At 53.3% G+C, this 22,790-nt stretch overlaps 10 protein-coding genes across 10 annotated transcripts; 6 read left to right on the forward strand and 4 right to left on the reverse strand.

The window, feature by feature from the left end:
• Positions 1–471: 471 nt before the first annotated feature.
• EI97DRAFT_468011 (hexose transporter-like protein) lies at positions 472–2,554 on the forward strand (the record flags this gene model as incomplete). The annotated part of the gene is made up of 7 exons (XM_033801635.1): positions 472–811; positions 872–928; positions 977–1,903; positions 1,964–2,060; positions 2,111–2,151; positions 2,225–2,272; positions 2,329–2,554. The coding sequence occupies 7 exons, from the start codon at positions 472–474 to the stop codon at positions 2,436–2,438; spliced, it is 1,620 nt and encodes a 539-aa protein (XP_033652979.1). The 3' UTR covers positions 2,439–2,554.
• A 95-nt stretch (positions 2,555–2,649) lies between these two features.
• Positions 2,650–3,172, reverse strand: EI97DRAFT_459348 (uncharacterized protein; the record flags this gene model as incomplete). The annotated part of the gene is made up of 4 exons (XM_033800999.1): positions 2,650–2,682; positions 2,738–2,832; positions 2,893–3,111; positions 3,163–3,172. The coding sequence occupies 4 exons, from the start codon at positions 3,170–3,172 to the stop codon at positions 2,650–2,652; spliced, it is 357 nt and encodes a 118-aa protein (XP_033652980.1).
• Positions 3,173–3,334: 162 nt separating this feature from the next.
• Positions 3,335–4,370, forward strand: EI97DRAFT_494721 (ankyrin repeat protein-like protein). Its single transcript, XM_033802404.1, has 3 exons — positions 3,335–3,447; positions 3,511–3,709; positions 3,775–4,370. Exons 1-3 carry the CDS (start codon positions 3,436–3,438, stop codon positions 4,116–4,118), a joined length of 555 nt encoding a protein of 184 aa, XP_033652981.1. The 5' UTR covers positions 3,335–3,435; the 3' UTR covers positions 4,119–4,370.
• EI97DRAFT_468014 (splicing factor 3B, subunit 5) lies at positions 4,123–4,875 on the reverse strand. The gene is made up of 3 exons (XM_033801636.1): positions 4,813–4,875; positions 4,538–4,761; positions 4,123–4,484 (listed from the first exon to the last, which is right to left on the reverse strand). Exons 1-3 carry the CDS (start codon positions 4,829–4,831, stop codon positions 4,473–4,475), a joined length of 255 nt encoding a protein of 84 aa, XP_033652982.1. The 5' UTR covers positions 4,832–4,875; the 3' UTR covers positions 4,123–4,472.
• Positions 4,876–4,999: 124 nt separating this feature from the next.
• Positions 5,000–5,838, forward strand: EI97DRAFT_434286 (uncharacterized protein). Its single transcript, XM_033798597.1, has 2 exons — positions 5,000–5,087; positions 5,153–5,838. The coding sequence occupies exon 2, from the start codon at positions 5,171–5,173 to the stop codon at positions 5,609–5,611; it is 441 nt and encodes a 146-aa protein (XP_033652983.1). The 5' UTR covers positions 5,000–5,087; positions 5,153–5,170; the 3' UTR covers positions 5,612–5,838.
• Positions 5,839–6,576: 738 nt separating this feature from the next.
• EI97DRAFT_459352 (alpha/beta-hydrolase) lies at positions 6,577–8,134 on the forward strand (the record flags this gene model as incomplete). The annotated part of the gene is made up of 3 exons (XM_033801000.1): positions 6,577–6,928; positions 6,983–7,281; positions 7,334–8,134. The coding sequence occupies 3 exons, from the start codon at positions 6,577–6,579 to the stop codon at positions 8,132–8,134; spliced, it is 1,452 nt and encodes a 483-aa protein (XP_033652984.1).
• A 506-nt stretch (positions 8,135–8,640) lies between these two features.
• Positions 8,641–10,711, reverse strand: EI97DRAFT_434288 (translation elongation factor 1-alpha). Its single transcript, XM_033798598.1, has 6 exons — positions 10,626–10,711; positions 10,522–10,576; positions 10,369–10,439; positions 10,255–10,310; positions 8,854–9,999; positions 8,641–8,803 (listed from the first exon to the last, which is right to left on the reverse strand). Exons 2-6 carry the CDS (start codon positions 10,524–10,526, stop codon positions 8,705–8,707), a joined length of 1,377 nt encoding a protein of 458 aa, XP_033652985.1. The 5' UTR covers positions 10,527–10,576; positions 10,626–10,711; the 3' UTR covers positions 8,641–8,704.
• Positions 10,712–13,481: 2,770 nt separating this feature from the next.
• Positions 13,482–16,462, reverse strand: EI97DRAFT_434289 (uncharacterized protein). The gene has a single exon (XM_033798599.1). The coding sequence runs from the start codon at positions 16,334–16,336 to the stop codon at positions 13,616–13,618; it is 2,721 nt and encodes a 906-aa protein (XP_033652986.1). The 5' UTR covers positions 16,337–16,462; the 3' UTR covers positions 13,482–13,615.
• A 1,305-nt stretch (positions 16,463–17,767) lies between these two features.
• Positions 17,768–18,658, forward strand: EI97DRAFT_75143 (uncharacterized protein). Its single transcript, XM_033803049.1, has one exon. The coding sequence runs from the start codon at positions 17,990–17,992 to the stop codon at positions 18,476–18,478; it is 489 nt and encodes a 162-aa protein (XP_033652987.1). The 5' UTR covers positions 17,768–17,989; the 3' UTR covers positions 18,479–18,658.
• Positions 18,659–18,774: 116 nt separating this feature from the next.
• On the forward strand, positions 18,775–20,867 carry EI97DRAFT_379246 (uncharacterized protein; the record flags this gene model as incomplete). Its single annotated transcript, XM_033795701.1, has 4 exons — positions 18,775–19,516; positions 19,564–19,625; positions 19,669–20,257; positions 20,392–20,867. 4 exons carry the CDS (start codon positions 18,775–18,777, stop codon positions 20,865–20,867), a joined length of 1,869 nt encoding a protein of 622 aa, XP_033652988.1.
• Positions 20,868–22,790: the final 1,923 nt, after the last annotated feature.

Consider the following 22,790-nt stretch of genomic DNA (forward strand, 5'->3'; position numbering starts at 1 on the left):
AAACAACATGTTAGTTTGCACCAATCCCTTCAATTCCGCCGTCCCGTGCAAGTCAGCATGAGTTGCAACCGATGGCAGAACTAGGCTTAGTGTAGTGATCCTTCCGGCCTTATTTTCCAGTTTTCCCCAGCTTCTATGCCGTGGAGACGGGACAAGATAGCCCGGCAATGAATAGAGGAGTTGTAAGCCGCATATTGGATGCCGAGGAATCCTCCCATGCACGCAATATGTTCCCATTGCGCACCAATCTATACGGATCCGTGTCTGTACACATGGGACTTTCAATTCCCTGGTGCATCACTGTCCTCCACCTGTCGGTTATTACTGATTTAGTAGTGTTCTCCGCAGAAGGATGGGAGTGCGTATAAAGATATATGTATATGCCGGTCTTCTAGAAAACGTCGATTTTGTTCCTCCATCCCCTTCCACCTCCCACTCAATCTACTTTCCACACCCTCCCCTTTGGCAACCATGGCCGGAGGCGTCCCAGGCGTCGCCGCCGGCGGCAGCGACAACGACGCCATCATTGCCACGCTCGTCGCTAACGATCCCGTGAAATGGTGGAACAAGCCGAATCTCCGGCGCCTCTACCTTCTGCTCGTCCCGTTCTGTTTCTTCATCGAGTCGACGTCGGGCTTCGACAGCTCCATGATGAACGGCATGCAAGCGCTGAAGTACTGGAAGGACTACTTCGGTGACCCCAAAGGGGGCGAGCTGGGATTGCTGGTGGCTTGTTACAATCTAGGCGCTCTGACGAGTATTCCCTTCATCTCGATTGTGTCGGATCATGTGGGACGGAGGTGGAGTATTGGTGCGTCTTGCGTCTTCCGGGAGATTGATTGAAAACCCCAATCACTAACCCAATACTCAGTATTCGGCTCCGTCATCATGATCATCGGCGCGATTATGCAGGGCCTCTCCGTCAATCGTAAGTTGTCCTCCTCCTTCTACCAGGGCCTTTCCTCATTCGATTGAGTCGCCATGTTCATCTTCTCCCGCATCTTCCTCGGCCACGGCATCGTCTACGCCATCGTCGCCGGCGCCGCCCTGCTGGGAGAACTGGGCCATCCACGGGAACGTGCCACGCTAGGCGCCTTGTTCAATGCCTCCTACAGCATCGGCGCCGTCATCGGAGCTGGAATCGTGGTTCGGACCCTCCTCATTCCAAACGACTGGAGCTGGCGTCTCCCCTCCTTACTACAAGCCTTACCCTCCGTCCTGCAAATCACCTTCGCCTTCACGGTCCCTGAATCCCCGCGTTGGCTCATTTCCAAGGACCGACAGGAAGAAGCATTGAAAATCCTGATCAAATACCATGCTGAAGGAGACGCATCCCAGGAACTCCCGCACGTCGAATTCGCCGAAATCAAGCGCGCTCTGGAAATGGAAAACGAATCCCGTCGCCGCGGTTGGGTCGAGCTGTTCCAGACGAAAGGGATGCGACATCGGTCCTTTGTGGCTGCGAGTCTGGGGCTGTTCGTACAGTTCTCCGGGAACAATCTCATTTCGCAGTATCTCGTTCCCATATTGAAGAAGATCGGGATTACCGATTCGCACACCCAGGTGCGATATAATGTCGGTACGCAGGCGTGGGCGCTCCTCGTTGCGGTCTTGATGGCGAATATCACGCCTAGGTTTCCGAGGCGGAGAATGTATTTGCTGTGTGCGGCGTGCTTGACTTGTGTTTATACTGCGTGGACAATAGCGCAGGCGAGGAATCGTATCACAGGGTCGAAAGCAAGTGGATATGCCGTGTTGGTGTTCATCTTCTTGTACCAGCCGGCGTACTGTATCGGATACAATGCCTTGACATATGTCTACATGGTGGAGATCTTCCCGTACTATGTACGGACGAAGGGCTTGTCCTGGTTCCAGCTATGGGGCCGCGCAGCGGTCATGTTCAGTATGGATGCCGATCTTCGTTTGCTTTTCCCTGAGCTCAGAAGTACTTACATATGCGCAGGCAGCTTCGTAAACCCCATCGGACTGGAGAATGCGGATTGGAAGTACTTGATCGTATACGTCTGCTGGCTCTGTCTCGAGATTATCATCATTTACTGGTAAGTGACCTGTACTAGCGAGTCCAGGGACTGTGCTGACTTCCCCGCAGTAAGCATGACCTCTGCCAGAAAATCTCGGATTCGCTGTTTTGTTGAAGTTTCTTCGCTCCTGTCATCTCCTACGAATTTGCTCAGTAAAAGCAGTCGCTGACGTTTCCCGGCAGTTTTCTTCCCCGAAACCTACGGCAAGACACTGGAAGAATTGACGTTCCGTAAGTCGATATGTTGCTTCTTGAGCCATAAACGTGCTAATCGACCCTTCCTCCAGTTTTCGAAAGCGAAGATGAAAAGGCCAAGTTTGCCAGCGCTGCGCACAAGGTATTGGATAATCCCGGGGTCGCAATGGAGCTCCATGAGCAGCCGGACAAGAAGGCTTAGTCGTCTGGTGCACTGATTCATGTTGAGATGCGAGGCAATGGTTGTGTAGCATGAGAATTCGATAGCAGGAGAATCCGTATCCTGGAGGTTATCATGAAATCTGGATGTTGATTTGTTTGCCGAAAGTATGCGCCGGGGTATAATGCCTTCACCCCCCCATACGTACTGGTTTCCCATAAACTCCTGGAAATGCATGCACCGTGTCCCTCAACTACTCTCTCCATTCCTTTGCACACTTGGTGCACTGATCACGCGTTAGAATAGCAAAGGAACCTCATAACGGAGGATAGAGTGCTGACCTTGTAGAATGCCGTCATAGGCTCATCCGCACTGCGGATCTGCAGCTGATACCAGTATGCCTTATCGTTTCGACACTTCTCATTCGGACATTGTACTGCGCAATCATCAGCACCCCGCTTGCTTCATCACCGCTTCTCTGCATGATTAACCATACCGGTCGTTTGATCCACATTGTCCCATGCTCCTTTGCCTCCTAGAATATCTTCCACCTCTTTCTTCTTCATGTACTTGCGCTCGTAGTAGCGCTTATTGATCAGGAACTGGTATGGGCAAGTAAGGCATTCGAAGCGGTTCTGGCCGGCGTGGTGCTCCGTCGATGGGTCGCCCGGTGGCACTTGGCTCACACGGAGCATATTGCTGCAGGTCGGGCAGACTGTGAACGTCATGTTAGCCAAAAGTCGGGAAGAAACTTCCAGAGCCTTACAAAGCAGCATAGTGGCAGCGTTATGCGTATGGTTTCTACTGAGGCGTGGAAAAGAATGTCGAAGTGGTTCGGGAATTCGATATGGAAATTCTGGGGCTACTACCAAAAAGGGCTAGCGCGGAGAGGGGCGGTTAGGTACGCGCCCCACGGACCTTCCGCAGGTCGCCGGAGCTGCACCGCCTTCGTCGAATCATTCCCAAGATACACCTCGATTTCTGTGCATTTGTCTGCGGTTGAAGCTTTTCAAGCCTGTTATTCCCGTCCACGGTAATCATGGCGGACGAGGTATGTGCATCGCAACAAGAGTCCCAGGTTGGCCCTGGAGAATGTCTTTTAACAACAAACCAGGGTGCATCTCCCCGCGAACTCATCCTTGAAGCATGCCGGCGAAACAACACCTCTCTCCTTGAAGAGACCATAGCAGACTTGGCGGCCTCAGCAAAGAAGTCAGGCAAGGATGTGACGAAGTTTGTGGCAGAGAGCTTGAACAAGGCGCATGATGGCGTTGGGAATGGCTGCTTACATGTAGCGGCGACATATGGAAGTTGTACGTTCCGTTCCTCTTAGAGAGATCAAGCTGCAGACGAGGATATAGAGCTGACTTGTGCCTAGACGAAGTGCTCGACATTTTGCTTGACCAGGAAGGCCTGGAGATAGACGACGTTGACCGCCTCGAACAAGACACGCCGCTGCATAAAGCCGTTCGCTACGTCAATTCGCTCGACAAGTCCGAGTGGGAGCCAGTCGGCCATCCGATAGTGGAAATACTGCTAGACGCTGGTTGCGATCCCAGGATACGAAACAAGGCGAAGCTGAAGCCGGTCGAGCTGGCAGATCCGCGCAACACAGTACTCAGGAGCATATTGCAGAAGGGAGAGTTTGCGATGACGGCAGGCGGAGATGTGGTCGAGGAGGATGATAATGGCCCAACTGGGAGTGCAAGTGATAGCGAGTGATGGAGGAGAACTCGATGGGTATTGCCTCTTATTGGTTGCGGAAAGGCCTGCGGCCTCCGCTCAGGCTGCTAGTTCATCTACATAGATATTGTAACCTCTCCAAGCGCTTGAATACAGGCGCGAGGGGTGCTCCTAGAGAACTTGATCTGGTAGGGTCGGTTCGCTGAGGATAGCATGCCGTAGTACAGCGTGACTGCAGGTGCATGAGTCTCTTGCGTTAGATACCCTCCAGTGCATCAAATGCCATGGTTCAAATTCCTGGATTGTTCGAATCGAATCGTCTGGCTGTGCGGCTCTGTAACATGTCCTGGGAGAGTCGTGGTTGGCGTGGGCTAATGACCCCTAACATGACTCTCAAACTTCTTTCTGTTGTGAACCGCTCAATATCAATATGCTCGACGCTCAACTGAACCACTTACCGCAGGCGGCTTCCCTACTGGTTGTATCATGCGCTCAATCAATTGTATCCTCGTCTTCTCCTTCGGCTGTCCCAAGCCGATACTCATGTACTGTAGCATGGGGGGATGACCAATGTAAGAAGCAATCGAGTCGCGCGCAATATTCGACGTCCATTCGAACTTTGTGGTGTCGGGGTGTCCGACGCCGACGAAGCGCGCTTGGAGGGCTTCGAGTTGTTGCTGAGCTACAGGTGGAATTAGTATTAGTCATGGATTAAAGGGAGAGCTTCGCGTACCTCTGAGTTTGTCGGCCATGTTGAGGTAGTGAGTATTGGTCTTGTAGTTGTGGCGGGGTTGAGGCCTGCAAGGGAAGACGATGAAGTCGGAATCTGATGAACATGTCTGGCTGACTAAGCAATTCCATCTGATCTCGCTTCCGACTAAAGTTGCGGAACTCCGAGGACGGAAATTATCGCCCTCAAGGATCGATTCTCCTGATTGATTGCGGATTTTGTAACATTTCGTCGCAACTTCGATTCCCACAGCATGGCTAACGGACCCCCTACTCCAGGTGAAGATTCCGAACCCACCTCCCCAGTGATCGACTATTCTCCGGATAGCTTACCTTACAACGAGGCGTTCGAGAACCAACTCATGAACGCGATCCTCTACCCTGAAAACGCGCATCGCCCTCAAGACCCACCGTCGGCTGTTCCGCCGATGATCAATCGTACCGGTCTCCCCGTTCCGCTAGACTCGCCATTACGAACCCATCCCTCTCGTATACCTGGCGTCTACCTCACGCATGCGAATGGGTATCACACCGGCGGTCCCGGGCCCACGCCATCTAGAGTCTCGGAGTTTGCTGCGCGGTTCATCGAGGAGCATGGTATCCAAGATGCGAGACAACTGGAGCGGGTAGTGGAAGGGAAGATATCTGAGCTGATGGAGGTGGTGATGGAGAGGATGCGCGAGAGGGAAGAGTTGGTGCGGAAGAATGAGGAGGTAAGGAAGCAGCTGGAGGATTTGGAAGTGCAGAGGATGGCCGAGATACGGGTTCAGCAGAAGATTAAGGAGAGTAGAAAGAAAGGCTGAGATGGCGAGACGAGGAAAGGAATTGGAAAGACTCGAAAATGCAACCTCCATGAGGTGGAGATCCGGGAGTGCCTAGAACCAGGCGAGACCACTGAAGCCGCGAGAAAGGGAAAAGTCGAGGACGAAGACATGCCAGAGTGGGTGGCTGCTGGTGAGATCATCCTGATCGGAAACATTCCACTGCATCCTCTGGCATCGAGTCCGGGCTAGCGCCCAAATGTCTGGAGGTATGCACTCTCGCCGATTTTATCTAGATCTGTGCTCAACACCAACGCAGATCTGACAATTCAGGGAGCTGGTTGCAACGACTGACAGTAAGATCATGCTGTAAGGACTGAAGTCATGCGTCAAGAGACAGAGCGAAGGTTTTGGTATCTAGCTATATCAGGAGAGAAAGAGTTGTGAGCTGTATGGCATATCCACGACACTGCCTTCAAAAGGCTCGACGACAGCGTAGAGTTATTCGCCTTGCTCTTCGAAACATAGTCAAATCTCCGTCAGTTACCCTATAGTATTGACACGAAGACGACTATACAATGTTCTTTGCAACAGCCGAGAAGTCTTATGATCTAATTCACGTACTTGTGGAAATCACTCTTTCGGCGAACCTCTATCCCCAAGCACAGGCCATGGCGTCATGCATCATTCCCCACCAGTTGACACAACCCACCAAAACACCTCTCACCATACACTGTGCTGCAGCAAACAATCCTTCAATCTACTTTACTACTTATGACGTCTTCTTGTAATACCTATGATTGCGCAAACGCAACGACCGCCAACATGCGCGCACAACCCCAAGCCAAAGTAGTCACGTAGCACCTTCCCCACCTTCCCTGTGCACATCGTTGTCGCTTCTGCAGTGTGGTAAATAATACAAGGGTGCCAGTTTATTTTAAGACCTCGGGATCGATACGAAAGCTCGCTCTACCTCCTCAACATCTCGGACGTGGACACAATCAATCATGCTGGGAACACTGGCATTGCGGGGCTTCAGCTTCGCGTACGGACTTGTTGGGTTCGTCTTGTTGACAGCTACTGCTGCTCTCAGGGACGGCGCGTTTACTAGGAACCGGAGGCCAAGTGAGAAGGAGGATGAGGAGTTCGAGAAAGGTACTTTCCCCTCGAGATTGGTCTCTGCACACATGGCCAACAAGCAATTAGCGCAAAAACTGTACTGGGACCTCTCAAACAACCCTCTCCCGGGTTTCAAGCACATGTTCTACAAGCTCGAGAATGGCGTCCAGCTTCACTATGTGACCAACGCAGTCGGGCCCAATCTTGGATCAGGAAAGAACGTCGCCATCTTCATACACGGTGAGTGAGACTACATCCACCATACCTACACGACCTGTATGTTGATTGTTCCAGGCTTCCCAGACTCGTACGTCCTCTGGCGCAAGATCCTGACATCACCCGCCCTTTCCTCCCACATCTTGATAGCCGTCGATCTTCCCGGATATGGAGGAAGCGATAGTCTTGAGAAATACGACCCGGACCATGTCCTAGAAACCATGACCTGGTTCATACTGGGAATGCGGGAGCAGTATCTTTCGGATGGAGGAAAACTAATCATGGTAACACATGATTGGGGCACGATTGTAGGCGCTCGACTGGCCTCGGAAGCAAATCAGCTGGCCGACCGATGGATACTCGCCAATGGTGTAATTGTTCGTCCACCATCCTACCTGTACCCTAGCATCTGAACTGACAAGTCCACAGCCCCAACATGTCCGCTCCACTGTCCAGAGTCTCCTCGCCTCCTCACGACAGATGCTACACACGTTCATGCGTAACCCCACCAATACCGCCCTCCTCAGAAAGTCCTTTTCAACAGTCGGGCCCATGTTTTCCCAGCTAGGCCAATCGTTCTACGTCTTTACTCTAAACCTACCAATGCCACTTTCCAGCTTCGTCGTACGCATGGGTAACTTCTGGTTCGTTCGACTCCTGCTTCTCGTCCAAGCAGAGAAAGAAGGCACAGGCTCGGAAACGCTCGGGGAGCTACTCGCGGCATCATTCGGTCCTGCTCTCCCAGGAGAGGCTCTTCAATCCTCAAATCCAGACCATCAGTATGGCGAATCGGTCATGAAACGCATCCCAGATCACGGCATGTCACAGAAGATCCGCGTCTATCGTGAGGGTCTCGCTCTCTCCCCATGGACCAAGAGCCTCGAGGCCATCGCCGCGCTCAGTGAGATATCACGCGGACGGTCTTTTTCTGCGTCTGGTCGCGCCTTGTTCGACGATGGACCCCCTGGTGCGCTCAAGGTACCTGCTACGCTCGTATGGGGGAACAAGGACCCCGCGGGGGATCGCCGTCTTGCGCTTAGCGGGCTCAGTGATTACTTGACTAGGCGGAGTGACATAGTGATGGTCAAGGAGGGTGGACACTGGCTCCCGACGGAGGAGGTTGGAGCGAAAGTGATTGCGGACGTGACGGAGTGGGCGTTGACGGGGGAGAAGACGCCGCTCAAGGAGAAGCTGGTCGATGCGGAAGGGATTACCATTCAGTCTACTTGAGAAGGGGTGTAAGTGGATAACTGGGGATCACGAGGAATTTTGACATCCGGGCAGGATGCAGGCGTAGGCAGCTGAGCAACGGAAGTTCGGGGAGTTACGGTGATTAGTCTAGGGATGGCAAGCGTACGGGGGCGTTCTTGTAACCGCCTGTTGCACATTCTGCAGCAATAACCTAGGTATACACAGTATTCATTTTTGTGTAGGCACACTTGTGACATGGGTGCACACGGCGACATGGCGACGAAGCAACAAGTCTTCCCAATGGGGCACACTGGCACAGCAACTAGGCGGACAACCTACGAACATACCTAGGTTGCGAAGCCATCAGAAAACACAACACCGTCACAAGCATGCAAGGGTCAAAAATATAAGTCATAGCCCACCATAAATTTCATTTCATCGAGATCGTTATGAAGTCTATGGACGGACGACGCCAGGACACCCACCCAAGACGGTCATGCATCAATGGCATTAATACACCGCGGCTTTACCAAAAGCCCCCTCCTCCCCAGACCCTGTGGACCTGAGGCTTTTTGGGAAAGAGAAACCAACCAGGAAAGAATCGATCGCTTATTTCTTGGAGGCCTTCTGGGCGGCCTTGGTGACCTTGCCGGCACCCTTGTCGGACTTGACGACGGACTTGATGACACCGACGGCGACAGTTTGACGCTGGGGCATGTCAGTATAACATCATTGACGACGGGAGTCGCTCAACTTACCATGTCACGGACGGCGAAACGACCAAGAGGAGGATACTCAGTGAAGGCCTCAACGCACATAGGCTTGGAGGGAATCATCTTGACGATGGCGGCATCACCGGACTTGATGAACTTGGGAGAGTTCTCGACCGACTTACCGGTACGGCGGTCGATCTTCTCAAGGAGCTCGGCGAACTTGCAAGCAATGTGGGCGGTGTGGCAGTCAAGGACGGGAGCGTAACCAGCACCGACCTGGCCGGGGTGGTTGAGAACGATGACCTGGGCGTTGAAGGACTCAGCACCCTTGGGGGGGTCGTTCTTGCTGTCACCAGCAACGTTGCCACGACGGATCTCCTTGACGGAGACGTTCTTCACGTTGAAGCCAACGTTGTCACCGGGAACACCCTCAGCAAGCTGCTCGTGGTGCATCTCGACGGACTTGACTTCGGTGGTGACACCAGCGGGGGCGAAGGTGACGACCATACCGGCCTTGATGGTACCGGTCTCGACACGACCGACGGGGACCGTGCCAATACCGCCAATCTTGTACACATCCTGGAGGGGAAGGCGGAGGGGCTTGTCGGAGGGACGGCTAGGGGGATCAATGGCGTCGATGGCCTCGAGGAGGGTCTTGCCAGTGGCCTTGGCCTTGGTCTCCTTCTCCCAGCCCTTGTACCAGGGGCAGTTGGTGGAAGGCTCAATCATGTTGTCGCCGTTGAAGCCGGAGATGGGGACGAAGGGGACGTGCTTGGGATTGTAGCCAACCTTCTTGATGAAGTTGGACGTCTCCTTGATGATCTCGTTGTAGCGGTCCTCGGACCACTTGGTGGTGTCCATCTTGTTGATGGCGACAATGAGCTGCTTGACACCGAGGGTGTACGCAAGCAGGGCGTGCTCACGGGTCTGGCCATCCTTGGAGATACCGGCCTCGAACTCACCAGTACCGGCGGCAATGATGAGGATGGCGCAATCGGCCTGGGAGGTACCAGTAATCATGTTCTTGATGAAGTCACGGTGACCAGGAGCGTCGATTACAGTCACGTAATACTTCGGGGTCTCGAACTTCCAGAGGGCGATATCGATGGTGATACCACGCTCACGCTCGGCCTTCAGCTTGTCAAGCACCCAGGCATACTTGAAGGAACCCTTGCCAAGTTCGGCGGCTTCCTTAGGGATTGTTAGCGAATGTACAGAAGAGAAAAGAGCTGTAACACGACCAGCGGCAAGGCAGTGGCAGTGGGCTGCAAAACGGATGGTGATGGTGATGCTGATGGGAGGTCGCCGAATCGGGTTTAGCGCCTAAAAGTTCGCACACCCCACCATCCAAATTGCCCCTCGGTGCGATAAGCCAAATTTTGGCTGAGAGCAGCAAAGGAACCGCCAGAGGCCACCACGGTCGATGAAAGAAAAGTAGACACATACCTTCTCGAACTTCTCGATGGTACGCTTGTCAATACCACCGCACTTGTAGATCAAGTCTGTATCCCAGTGTGAGCTGACTGTGTCCCGCAGGCGATCGAAGGAGGGGAAGCTTACGTCCAGTGGTCGTCGACTTGCCAGAGTCGACGTGGCCGATGACGACGACGTTGATATGAGTCTTTTCCTTACTGCGAACAAGTGTTAGACCGTTGTTCTGATGGTTCCGCAGGTTCTGCTCGCTGAAACCAGCGAGGCCAGACGTGGACTCACCCCATGGTGTCGGATTTGCGTGGAAGTAGGAGTTGAAGTAAGTTGAAAGATTTCCCTGCCAGACGGTTAGAATGGTACTGATGATGAGGAGCAGAATGACACACCAGATGATGAAGCTTGTGTTCAATCGGTGTGGGCAGACAGCGTCTATGGGAGGGGCGGGGAGAAGGTGGGCTTTTATTGCAAAATCTCGAGGCGGGGTCTGTGGCTTAGTAAGGATCAGCGCCAAATCGGTCGGGCACCAAGCAAAATTTCTGCGCAGAGGCGAAGAGCTGCCAGGCTGTCATTGGCTGCTGACTTTGCCACTAGGCCCTGTCTTGGACTATGATCCATGCGGAACCGCTGGGTAGCGGGGCACACACCGCCGCAACAACACTGAGGATGCATGTGCCTTGCTACACAGTACAACTTCGGCTTCATGAAGAGGCTCTCTTTTGGCCTTTTCTTGGTCGACGAGTTTAGCTGTGGCTGAGCCGAGTTCATTCACAACAGACCTCGATTTCACTCGGATCATCACAATATGGGCCGTGGAGGGGTGTGGAGGGGTATGGCGGGGTACCAGCACGACAACAACAGAATACTCCTACGTATGCGGTACTTATTGTGTACTTCGAGCAGGCGGGAGAGGCGTTGCCGGCACCTGCTTGGCCGATCTATTGCATCAGTGATTTGCCTGTATGGCCTAGACGTGTACAAGTAAACAATCTGCATGTTTGCCACGTCTGCGGAGCGGCTCTGCATGTGTTGTTGTCTAGCCCTTTCGCCCTTGGATTCTGTCTGGTGCGGTGGATTTGAGGGCGTTGACTCACACACCAGAGAGCAAGCAAGAACCGGAAGTTTCAAATTCCAAAACAGGAGAGTAGGATGGGTCAATGATGTTTGCTCCGCACCGTTGGACTGAGTGAACAAATGGCACCTCTCTATCACACAGTAGCTTCAAGGGTCAGAGGAGCCTGTCTTGGATTCCTGATAAATGTACGATCTAGGTCCTGAGAAGGACGTCCATAGTGATCCGAAGTCTTGACCGTGCAGCGATGTGGCTGAGAACGTTCACGTAAGAGCGTAGTCATCTCCTCAGGTTCCCCATCGCGAATGACTTCTCCCACTGGTTAGTTGATGCAATAGTCATAGAAAGGCCTTTTCAGTTACATCCAAACGTTGCCTTTTCACCAAGTCCCTGCCTCGGACACTAAGGCATCCAACCATCTGTGTACCGAGTATGAAGTTCGTGATGCAGACTAGCTTCGCGCATCAGCTCGGAGCGCCTGTGTGAAACAACACACTCCTTCCTCGCAAACGCTAACTCTTTCTCCTACTCTATATAGACGGTTGTAGAACGAACTCTCTACTAGAGTGAGGGACATCGTCTTTCGCTCATCCACTACCTTTAACAAAAGAAACTCAGTTCTCCCTCCTGCACTGCAATGGAGAGTGTTCGAAATGCCGACCCACGAGAACCTCCTTCCCTTGCTCCCACTTTTCCATACAATGAAACTTTGCAATCCCAACGAGCCACGGACATTCTATCACTTAGACTCTAAGGCGTTGGCGGAATCAAGCTTGATTGGACTAGGGAAACTCATCCGTGTATGCGCCCGCTACTGAAGCAACAGCCGTTGGATATTTCGTACTTTGTTAGATCACAGGTACATTGAGATTTTAAGCCCACCGCAGCCTGTTATTTCTGTTGGAATTCTCAAGTACATACCGCAACCATTCAACAGCAGCGCTATATCGTCGTGGCAGCAAAAGGTGGGAGAGTCTCACTTGCGGCGTATGGCGAACATTTCCTTGACTTCTGCATAGAACCGCTTTCTCTCACCGTTAAGATCTCCGCGATACGCGAGAGACTTAACTTTACCACCTATTCAGTGCTAGATTACATGTTCCCCCTTCCCTACTTTGGACTTTCTCCTCTTCTACGCACTTTACAATCTCAAAATGTCGCTAGCTCTTAGAATGTACGCCTAATTAACCTTATCGAAACACCTAGTCGTTCGCAAGGTGAGAACAGTATTACTTTCCAATCAAAAATTTTCTTTTGTTCAATCTATCAAAGTGTGCATTGTAAACTAATTGTAATAGCTTCCTCGAAGCCCTATGCGGTACCTCCTACGGGCGAAAGATGACTAGACGTTCTGCAAAATAGGCAACTCCAACGCCATAAACACTTCAGTAATTCCCTCTGAGAGCAAGGGCAACGGAGAATCCACAAGAGCAAAAGGACTTTTAAAGACACATGCAAGAATTATCCACCCCTACGGCGGACTAGAAAAATTAAGCCGCCTGGGAAGTATCCAGCTCTGGACTAGCCTAATACCTCGCGTTAACGCCTTTGAAGAATCCGAGTCTAGGCTCGCGGCGTACTGCAGGTTCGACGCGTAGAGGCGTTCGGACGATCTGCGCGTTCACCAAGCGTCTTATTCACATAGAATGGATTCTCCTGTTTGAAAAACAATTTGCGACACCGCAAGGTCTTGGTCTGTTGATGGAAACGCACCATCCCGATCAGCGCTGGTGCAGTGATGATGGCCCGAAATGTTCTGTACTTTATCAACGGGGCAATGTATGCCCAGTATACGGAAACCAGCCGAAAGACATCGGTCTGCACTCATGGCGTCTCAAATGCTAAAAGCCTGCAAATGGAGGGTTGGAGTTACCCCGATCTTCGAGAAGGTTACATCTTTGACTACTAATACTCTGCCCAGCAGACTGTCCAAAGAAGCCGTGGTCTGGGATTTGGCGCCGCTATCCAAGTGGGAAAGCCGTTCGAGCCACATTAACTGCTGCTTCAACATCCTTCGCTATATCGGAGTCTGGTCCACTAAGTTAGTCTCACCAGCCTGAGCCCAGAATTCTGGTCCGCGAACTGCAACGAGGACATGAAAATCGCTGAGTATCTTATCTCCAACAAATAATAACATTAAAAATTCGCAAATATTCTGCACATTGATCTTGAAGATATCCAAGTACACCCACCCAACAAATACCATACCAGAAGAATACACTAACATGCAACTTATTCACACGTGGGTATACCAAAGACACCGTACTCCACCAGCCTACCAAGCAAGCCATGCCCCCGCGACCGCCCTTAGCAAAATCTTAACTCATCCTCGCTCTCACTCTCCTCAAAGTGCTTTTTAGCAACCAGCAGCGACCAAGTTCTCAACCTCGTGGATCTCCGTCTCCGCGTCTCAGTTCCCTTCTTCACACATGGCAGCTGCGTCGTACCGGCTCTCCTCGTAGGCCCGCGTTTCGCCGCCGTGCCGGTACTTCGTTGCAGGCGGGCGGGAGTCTTGCCCAACTCATCGTTATCGCTCTCCTCTGCGTCGGTGGCGGCGCCGGCATGCTGGACATTAGACTCAGATCCAGATTGAGGCCCGACTTCTCCGCCATCATGGTCCTCTTCCTCCCCTGCCTCAGCGTAGTTTTTCGGTGCCACTTTCCGCAGGGAATGATGCGAGGATCTCGACTCCCCTTCCTTCCTCTGAGTCTTGGTTCGTCCTGACCGACGAAGCCCCTTGTCATTGCCGGACACAGGTGAGTGCTGCTCAGACGTACCGGAATACGAGATAAGGGGGTCGTGACGCGAGGACGAAGAAGCAGCACTATCCGGCGTCAGACATACCTTCTTATACGGGATCACGACCGTCGGTGACGAGGCGCGTGGGCGCTTGCTGTTTGTAGTAGTAAACCTTTTCGCCGTCCGTCCACGCATTCGAGCATCCTCATCCACGCCCTCACCGCTCTGGGTAGAAACCGAAGACGCAGGCGACGGCAGATGCGTTCGCCCATCCCTAGCTCCTCGACATTGTCTTCTGCCAGATCTATCATCCTTCTTAGCGAAAGGCGTGCAAGCAACCCACTCCCCAATCCCTTCTTCCAGTCTCCACCCCCTCCTCGCCTCAGGGCTGTCATTCTTCCCCGGCGACTGCACCAGCATAACTTTCCCCATCTTACTCATCAACCCCTCCACCTGCCGCGCGTATGCAAAATGTGCGCTATCATTCGAGCTCTGCGCAAACTCCTGACAGGTTTCCAGCGCCAAGCGTTGCACATTCCACAGCTTGTGCGGGAGTCGGATTGAGGAGTGGGAGAGCAGGGCGGTGATTAAATCATGTAGATGGTCGAACCCGTCGGTTTTGCGCACCTTGCCTGCGAAGCGTGCGATGGATGAGATGAATGGTGGCAGCGTTGTGAGGAGGGAGTGGACGTCTATGTCGGAGCAGGAGTATTGATGAATGATCCAACGGAATGAATGCAGCAAGGTTGCGCTTTCTAAATAATGTAAACCAGGACCAAGGGAGCAGCCCCCGAGATGTACCATCAGCGAAGCACTGACGGTCCACAGAGCCCGCAGCGCAAACGTCTGCATGTCCTGGTCAGTCGCATCGAGCAGTTCCAGGTTGGCTCGGAATTCATCCCGTGCCAACAGGCCGGTGACGATGTAGTCCAGCACCCAGGTGAGGCGCCGGCTTGTGCTGTCTTGTTCATCGTCATTCCTGCAAGCGAGAGCGGAACTAGCCAGGAGCGTGAGCATGTTCGAGATCGTGTTATCCAGCGCATCGCGCAAAGTCTGCCGCACCGACGGCTTCAGCAGGGATCCAACGTCCTCATGGGTCATAGTGTCGTCTGATAAACCCATTGTTGCCAGTATCGCAGTTTGCAGAAAACGAACCGCATGTCCAAAAGTCCTTTCGTCTCCGTTCGACAATGTCCGCTCCAGTCGCCACCATACTACTTGCTTCATCCGGCCAGACGCCAGCCATTCCAAAGGCAGGAGGTCGTAGAAGATGAGGTGTTCCAGAAGATCAAACAAGAATCCATTCCGGCCCGTACTCTTCACCAACGCCATCACCAGATGCATGTACACCGACGTATCACCAAAGAGATCAGCGTCCAAAGTAGAAGGAGTTGGCAGTGGTTTGAGCAGGGGAAGATACGTCCATAGAAACCTCTCTGCCTCCTGCCATGCCGAAGCCTTCATGCAGAGCTCCACAACAGCGTGAAGAACGTCCAGACCCAGCAGACCGTCATCGATTGCGTCGCAAATCAGCGATGTCCCGTGGGCGCGTACCATCTCCTTAAAGTGCGTCCAGCCCTCTCCAACGGCGAACGTCTGCTCCAAGTGGGTATATATTTCATCGGTCAGGTCCCGGCCCCTGACCTCATCGGCCTCCTCGGCGTCCAGCTCAGCGAAATGTTCTTCCAAAGCAATATATCGCGGCATGTTCTGCAGGCATGTGCTCATCAATGACCTCGCGCCTGTCCGGCTCTTCAGTACGCTCGGACATGTTGCCTCCAGCAGCTTTGCATAAGCGTCCAACAGTCCTTCAATGAGCTTCCCAATGTCGGGCGACACCTGTTTTTTGAGGTCTTTGATCTTCTGCACCTTGGCGATCAGCGGTCCTTTGCTTCTGCGTCTCAGGGGAGTATTGTGTAGGTCGGGACTGTCAAGGAGGGGAATTCTCGAACGAGCGATGAAGGGGGTCGCGGCGATCTGGCCGGGTTGGGTTCCCTGCACTGTAGGGAGTGCGCTCGGCGGATTCGTCCTTCTACTTCCTCGTCCATATGTCCGCTTGCTGGGGACCTTTCCTGCCGGCACCCACTCTGGGTCGAAACTTTGTGGTTTGCGCGGACGCGGCTGACCGGTGTTATTGCCCGCATACAAGGCGTTGCTCGGGGGCTTGCGCGGCTCACCCGCAGTCTGCTGGAGTTCAATCTCTTTCCTCAGAGTCGCGATTCGGGAGGATATGGGACGGAGCAGACGGTTGCAGCGGGATGTGGTCCATGGCTGCTCGGTGGTGCGCATGGCATATGCATATGGAGTAGATATGCAAGGAAAATTATGTTACCAAAAGAGATGGATTAATTCTGCTCCAAAATGTTGAGCGTCGCCCTGGAGCTGTGTACGGTGTTGACGCCGAAGGTAAGGATGGGATTCAGTGTTGAGGCTGAATGTTGATAAACATTGGAAGTGTCTCCAGGAACCAGCGCAAGCGCTAGTACGAAACGGACCGTTAGAGCAAGCCACATCAGATTAGATCTCTTCAGCCACGATATCAGCCACGCCTAGAAATGGATCGAGGAGGCGTAAGCCACATCCACGAGCCGTTGAGTGATGAGATGTCCTGATCACTGCATACGACATAGCACAAGGTTAGCTGATGACCCTCGTGTACCACCACCCCATCTGGCGACGACAGGAGGCCTCTGACGCGAGTGCCACAGAAAGGTCACGTTTCACGACCCGGCCGGCGCAGCGAAACTCGGCCTCGGCCATGAAACGATCTGATCCGCCCTCCTCCTCAACGGGACCGTGCAGTAGATACCAGCGGATGTTCGTTTTCTGGTTTCCATCTGATAAGAAACGGTGCTGCACGACAGGGCCGACTTCTGGAGAACTTCAGAATTTCAAATAATCGTGGGATCATATGCAGGGCAATTCTGGAGCCGATGCTGCAATGCATGTGCACTGCAGACGCACGTTAGGCTAATAATTTATTAAAATCTCCAATCGCCAAAGACGACTCTGGCAGCTGTGAGCCTCTGACGACTCCAACATGGGCAGGTGGACATTTGAGAAACCTACGCGATCCTACGTCGGCAGTCTGCGCGCAGAAACAACTTCGCCACGAGAGTCCGGAGGCATCCGTTTCTCCATTGCGTTACTCCGTACCCCTCCCTTTTTCGCTGGAAGAGTGGGAGTAGGCTCCTGCGACGGAGTGGTGACGCGACGCCATGTTCCGTTATCTCTCGCATGTTATTCTCCCTACAGCCTGGTGTCACGATTTCACCGAAGGATCGCCAACCCCACATTGATGGACGATGACTGGTGACGCAAGAAAAATCGAAGGAGAGGCATGGAGGATATTGTACGAAGTGCCGGGGAAAATGCAGAAACGATGGTTGTTTATGCGAGTACAGACCAGCAGCCGTCGGCCAGTCGTTGTCCTGTGTATCAGCAGGATGATGCGTCATCCAGCTCCGTCCAGCACACGTGGAGAGAATTGGTCGCATAAGAGTGGGCCATCAACATGGTGTGCCGGTGGTTGTTTCGAGTCCATGCTCAGTGTTGCGGATTGACAGGAATCCAAGTGATGAGGACATGTTTCCAGGTCCGCGTCCGCGTCCGCAGCCACGGCAGGCGGCCGACGACGGAGAGGGGCCGCGACGGCAAATTCCTGGTTCAAGGGGGTGAGGCTGTGGCTTGTTGGATCTCCCGGGGGTACGGAGTATCTCTGCTCCCATCCTCGATTGCGTGAAGAGACTCCTCTGGTCGTCGCTGGCGCCATGCCGTCTGCGTGTTCCATGAAAACGGGACCAGAGATGGCCGAAAGGGGAGCATACAGAGGCCACGAGAAAACTTGCCATCTTTCATCAACTCCTCAAGCTCTTTCACAAGACCAGGAAATTGGGAGGAGAGCACGCCGGCCAGGATGAAACACAGGACAGAGTTGAGCCAATGGGAGCGCATTATGACCCCGAAGTGGCTAGCTCACGGAACACCAACCCCCATGTCCCCCCCATGTCCACGATGAGAAGTCTGATCAAACCTCAACGGCCCTTCCATAAGCCTCCTTTGCTATCTCTCCCCCCTCTCTTCCCTCCCTCCCTCTTCTCTTCCCCTCTCTCTCCCTCTCCCCTCTTCTCGTCTTTCGCTCCAGACGTCACTCTGGGCTGTCGCTCTTTTATTCATCCTCCCTCGTCATCGCCCGAAGTCGCTCCTTTCCCGCCTATATTCGAACCTCGTCTCCCGGAATCTCCAACCCTGGTGGTCATTTCCAGCCGCGCTGCTTTTATCCTGCCTTGGACTGCTTCTTTCTCCATAGGTCACCTGCATCCCACAACCCTCCCCTTGCTTGCACTGCATATTTCCGTGCCCATTCTGGCGACTCCAACTTCCAAACCCGCTGTTGCTCCATCCCCAGCCCTCCACCTCAGTCATATCTGAACCCCCGTCGCCCCACCGCTTCCATTTGCGAGCCTGGGCGCTGCTCACTTCACCTCTGTCCAACCCACCGTCGACCCTGGTCCTCTCGTCTGCCCCCCCTATTTGGAAGACTACCACAGTTGGCTGCTTTAGCCCTTGCCACATCTGTCTTTTGCTGGTCAAGGCAGATACCTCGCTACATATTTGTCAAGCGTCGCCTGGCTAGCGTAGCACTTCACCCTTGGTCATAAGAAGATCCTCTCGGCCACTTCATCCGTTGCAACCATCCAGGCCGCTTCTAGTCCCGTTGTGAAGCTATGCTTACCAACGCATTTCTTCTCTCGCTGTCTGCCTCGGTGGCATTTGCTCAAGAGTCTGCCAATGCCCTGGGAAGAAGAGACGGAGGAGCTGCTGCTGGTGGTGGTGGTGGAGGAGGAGGAGGAGGAGGAGGCGGTGGTCACGGAGGACATGAAGGACCCACCCCCGCCGACTTCAGGAACGTCGATGTTCAGCACTATCTTGGGTACATTTGGGTGGCCTTCGTCGGAGTCTTTGCCCTCTACCAGATCATCTTCCACTTCGTCCGCTACATCCGGACCGTGGCATGCCTCAACAACGACACCCAGAGGTACTTTGCCGCGCCGCAACCGACGTACGCGTGGTTCAAGAAGAACTGCCTGGATGCGCCCCTATTCAGGACGCGCCACCACCGCGAGTTCAAGCTGTCGACTGCTATCAATGTTGGAACCCTGCCAAGCCGTCTGCAGACCTTCCTCCTCGTGGGATACTTCGCCACCAACGTCGGATTATGCTTGTGGAGAATCGACTTGAGCAAGGGTTATTCCATCGTCGCTGGGGAGATCCTCTCCCGCACCGGTATCATGGCGGTCATCAACATGATTCCCCTTTTCCTGCTGGCAGGACGCAACAATCCCATCATCAACCTCACCGGCATCTCATTTGACACAATGAACCTGATCCACCGATGGTTCGGACGGATCGTTGTCCTGGAAGCAGTTGCTCACGCTGCTGCATGGATGGCCAACAAGGTGCACACCAGTAAGTCAGGCGTCCAGAGCTGCAAGAATACCGCTAATGTCGATCAGAGGGATGGGAAGCTGTAAAGGCATCCATCACTCATAGCGAGTTCATCATGACCGGTTTCATTGTGCGTTACGCAGACTATGCGCTCAAGCATAAACTAACTCGAGCAGGCTGTTGTGGCATTCGTTTTCCTGCTTTTGCACTCGCCTTCGGCCATCAGGCACGCCTTCTACGACACCTTCTGGCACTTCCATTTTGCAGGCGCCCTCCTCGCGGTCGTTGGTTTGTGGTTCCACCTCAAGGGTAGGCCCCAGCTGCTCATGCTGTACGGCGTTGCCGCCGTGTGGGCTTTTGAGCGTACTATCCGCCTCGTCCGCCTCGTCTTGCGGAATGGCGGCAACGGTGGCACAAAGGCCGTCGTGGAGGTCCTCCCAGGCGATGCCCTCCGCGTTACAGTGCGCATGGCCCGCCCCTGGAAATTCCGCCCTGGTCAACACGCATACCTCTTCATACCGTCGGTCGGGTATTGGACCAATCACCCCTTCTCGCTTGCCTGGAGCGAGGAGGAGGAGACCGGCACCGGCACCAAAATCGAGGGTTTGCCCATGAACCGCCAAGACATTCTGGGATTGCAGAAGACGAGCATGTCTTTCATCGTGCGACGCAGAACCGGTTTCACAGACAAGCTTTACAAGAAGGCCGATCGCTCTGCTACCGGCAAATTCACCGCTAAGGCATGGGTGGAGGGTCCCTATGGTAAGTGCCGAGCGCACATGGCAGCTTTCCCCAGATTACCAGATTCGCCTTGATCAATATCCACATTAAATTGCCCTATCCCCTGCCCTACCCGCTATATTATCTCCAACCCTGTTCTAACATCATAACTCCAGGTGGCGAAACCTTCTCCTCGTACGGTACCGTCATGCTATGGGCTGCTGGCATAGGCATCACGCACCAAGTCCCGCACGTGCGTGACATCGTCGCCGCCTATGCCAACGGCACCACCGCAACGCGCCGTCTCACCCTCGTCTGGATCATCCAGTCGCCTGAGCACCTCGAGTGGATCCGCGAATGGATGATGCAGATCCTCAACATGCCGCGTCGTCGCGAGATCCTGAAGATTCTGCTGTTCGTGACGAGACCCAGGAACACGAATGAAGTGCATTCTCCCAGCGCCAGCGTGCAGATGTATCCCGGCAAGCCGAAGGTGCAGGCCCTGATTGACCAGGAGATGCAGGAGTCGATCGGTGCGGCGTGTGTTAGTGTGTGCGGGACGGGCTCGTTGGCGGACGACATCAGGCGCGCGGTGAGGAATAGGGAAGAGCAATGGAACGTCGATTTTCGCGAGGAGTCGTTCTCGTGGTAGACGTTCCTGTTTTCGTCCACCTTTCTCAATCTCGTTGCCGCTGATACTTACGTGCCTGTCCTCCTGCTTGATCCCGCCGCTCGTCTTTCCTTTCTTGGGGGTCGTTGTGTCACTCCTTCTCTTCTTGTACATCATTCTCACCTTGCTTGGCCTACACTGGCCACGCATTTGGTTTCGGACGGGTTATCTGTGGGGGCCGCGAAAAGGGGAAGACAGACAGGTGGCGAGAATATATCCATCTCGTTCTTCTTCGCTGTTTGATCTCTTCTGATTATGAAATGGAGTTTTTGGCGTCGACGTTTGGTGTCTACACGCCGGACCGGCACTTGCGGGAAAAAGTTACTGTGTGTGTGTAGTGCTATGTAGGTTTATGCTACGATGTATCTTCTCACTGCAGTAGGGCATTTGTGTGTGTCCTGGCCGTTGCCGCTTTGATCACCGTTCTAATCGCAGCATTCATCACAGAGCCATGAACTGTATTCGCCATTGCACTTCCTCACATCGAGTCCCCATCTATACCTACTAATCGCTACACGTATGGATGGGAAACGGAGCAGCAAAGCACACACTCCAAAAGCTTAAAAGCTTAAGAAGTCTTATTCTCCTTCCCCTTCCCCGCTTGCATTCCCGTACCAAATTCGCAGAGTAAGTAGGACCCGTATCTGGTTGGCCCCCAGCGTTCCTACCTCTCCAAGCTACGATGCAGACCACGTATAACGCCTCTCCCCACGTATCTACTTACTCCCTTGACAGCAGTCTCACATGTCGAAGGCCGGGAGACACTCCGTGCCCGCAAGACGAACAGCCAATGTACTGTGTACGATAACCTATAACACACCAATCTTATCTATAATAGCTGCGTTATACCTATACTCGAGCTCATCGTACACAGTACCAAGCAGATTCACAGCAACCGCACCAATCACAGACAGCGGGTCATATTGCCGTTCGCAAGGAGGCTGATGAATAGGCTATCAGATGCACACACAGAGGGAGAGAGGGAGCGGCAGGAGCAAGGGACGGGGATGTGGGAGATCAGTGGCGCGATGGTGGATGGATGATGGTGGAAGGGCATGGAAGGGGCATGCTTTTAGCCGTGTGTTCGTCGCGGTTTGTCTTCGACGTCTTCGAACGGATTGTTTGTTTGGCGAGAAGATGGCACATGTGTGATCTTGGAAACATGGTAGTGCAAGAGTAACGGAATATACCGTACTACTCCGTACCGAGTAGTACCTCGAGTCGAGGTCTAGAACACCGTTATCTTCCTGCTATATCTCGGGAATGCTGTTTAGCTTCTTTTAGCGTTGATGTTAGTACACAGTACGGAGTATTCCGTACCTAGGTAGTACACAGTAGTCTATCCCTATGGTTAGCTAGTTTGATCGAGAGACGGTCCGTAGAAACGAATCATTTGCGAGCACCGTCGCGCGTCTCGACGAGATCGTGCTAGGGGAACGTCTAGGAACCTTTAGCTACCGCATGCAAGCTTTCCGCAAGTAGATCTAGCCAACATACGAGCACCAACCCCACATGCAGTTTCATCTTCAGATCCCCAACCACTCTACCTCTGATGTCAAAACCACCTCATCACTCGCACATCAAAGCCGTCCACGTGCGTCTTCTCTAATTCCCCTCCTCAACGTTCGTAAATCAAGAAAAACGTGATAACCATTTACCGTTTTAGGCTCTTTGAAGTCGGAGGAGTAGTCAAAGATTTGTCATTCCTGCCAGCACGGGTGGTGACGGTAGCATGTAAGAAGTTGCAAGTTTCCAAGAAATCCTTTCTCGCTTCTGGCTTCTGGCTTTGCACCCTGGTCCGGTGTATGCACAGCGCAGCGCTGCTTTTACCCGCTATCCAGACAGACCGTAGACAGACATGGGTATATCACAGAATCCCCAAGGCCCCCCCCCCGCCATGGGAAG

This window comes from Westerdykella ornata, assembly GCF_010094085.1.
Source record: "Westerdykella ornata strain CBS 379.55 unplaced genomic scaffold EI97scaffold_14, whole genome shotgun sequence".
Lineage (NCBI taxonomy): Eukaryota > Fungi > Ascomycota > Dothideomycetes > Pleosporales > Sporormiaceae > Westerdykella > Westerdykella ornata.

Excerpts from the sequence above, each read along its gene's own strand:
- EI97DRAFT_494721 (XM_033802404.1), top strand. Across the intron at positions 3,710-3,774 it reads AGCGGCGACATATGGAAGTT|ACGAAGTGCTCGACATTTTG; the intron begins GTACGTTCCGTT and ends ACTTGTGCCTAG.
- EI97DRAFT_434286 (XM_033798597.1), top strand. The coding sequence starts at position 5,171 with ATGAACGCGATCCTCTACCCTGAAAACGCGCATCGCCCTCAAGACCCA.
- EI97DRAFT_434288 (XM_033798598.1), bottom strand. Across the intron at positions 10,000-10,254 it reads CCATCGAGAAGTTCGAGAAG|GAAGCCGCCGAACTTGGCAA; the intron begins GTATGTGTCTAC and ends ACAATCCCTAAG. Across the intron at positions 8,804-8,853 it reads GTTTCGCCGTCCGTGACATG|CGTCAAACTGTCGCCGTCGG; the intron begins GTAAGTTGAGCG and ends GACATGCCCCAG.
- EI97DRAFT_434289 (XM_033798599.1), bottom strand. The coding sequence starts at position 16,336 with ATGCGCACCACCGAGCAGCCATGGACCACATCCCGCTGCAACCGTCTG.
- EI97DRAFT_75143 (XM_033803049.1), top strand. The coding sequence starts at position 17,990 with ATGGGAGCGCATTATGACCCCGAAGTGGCTAGCTCACGGAACACCAAC.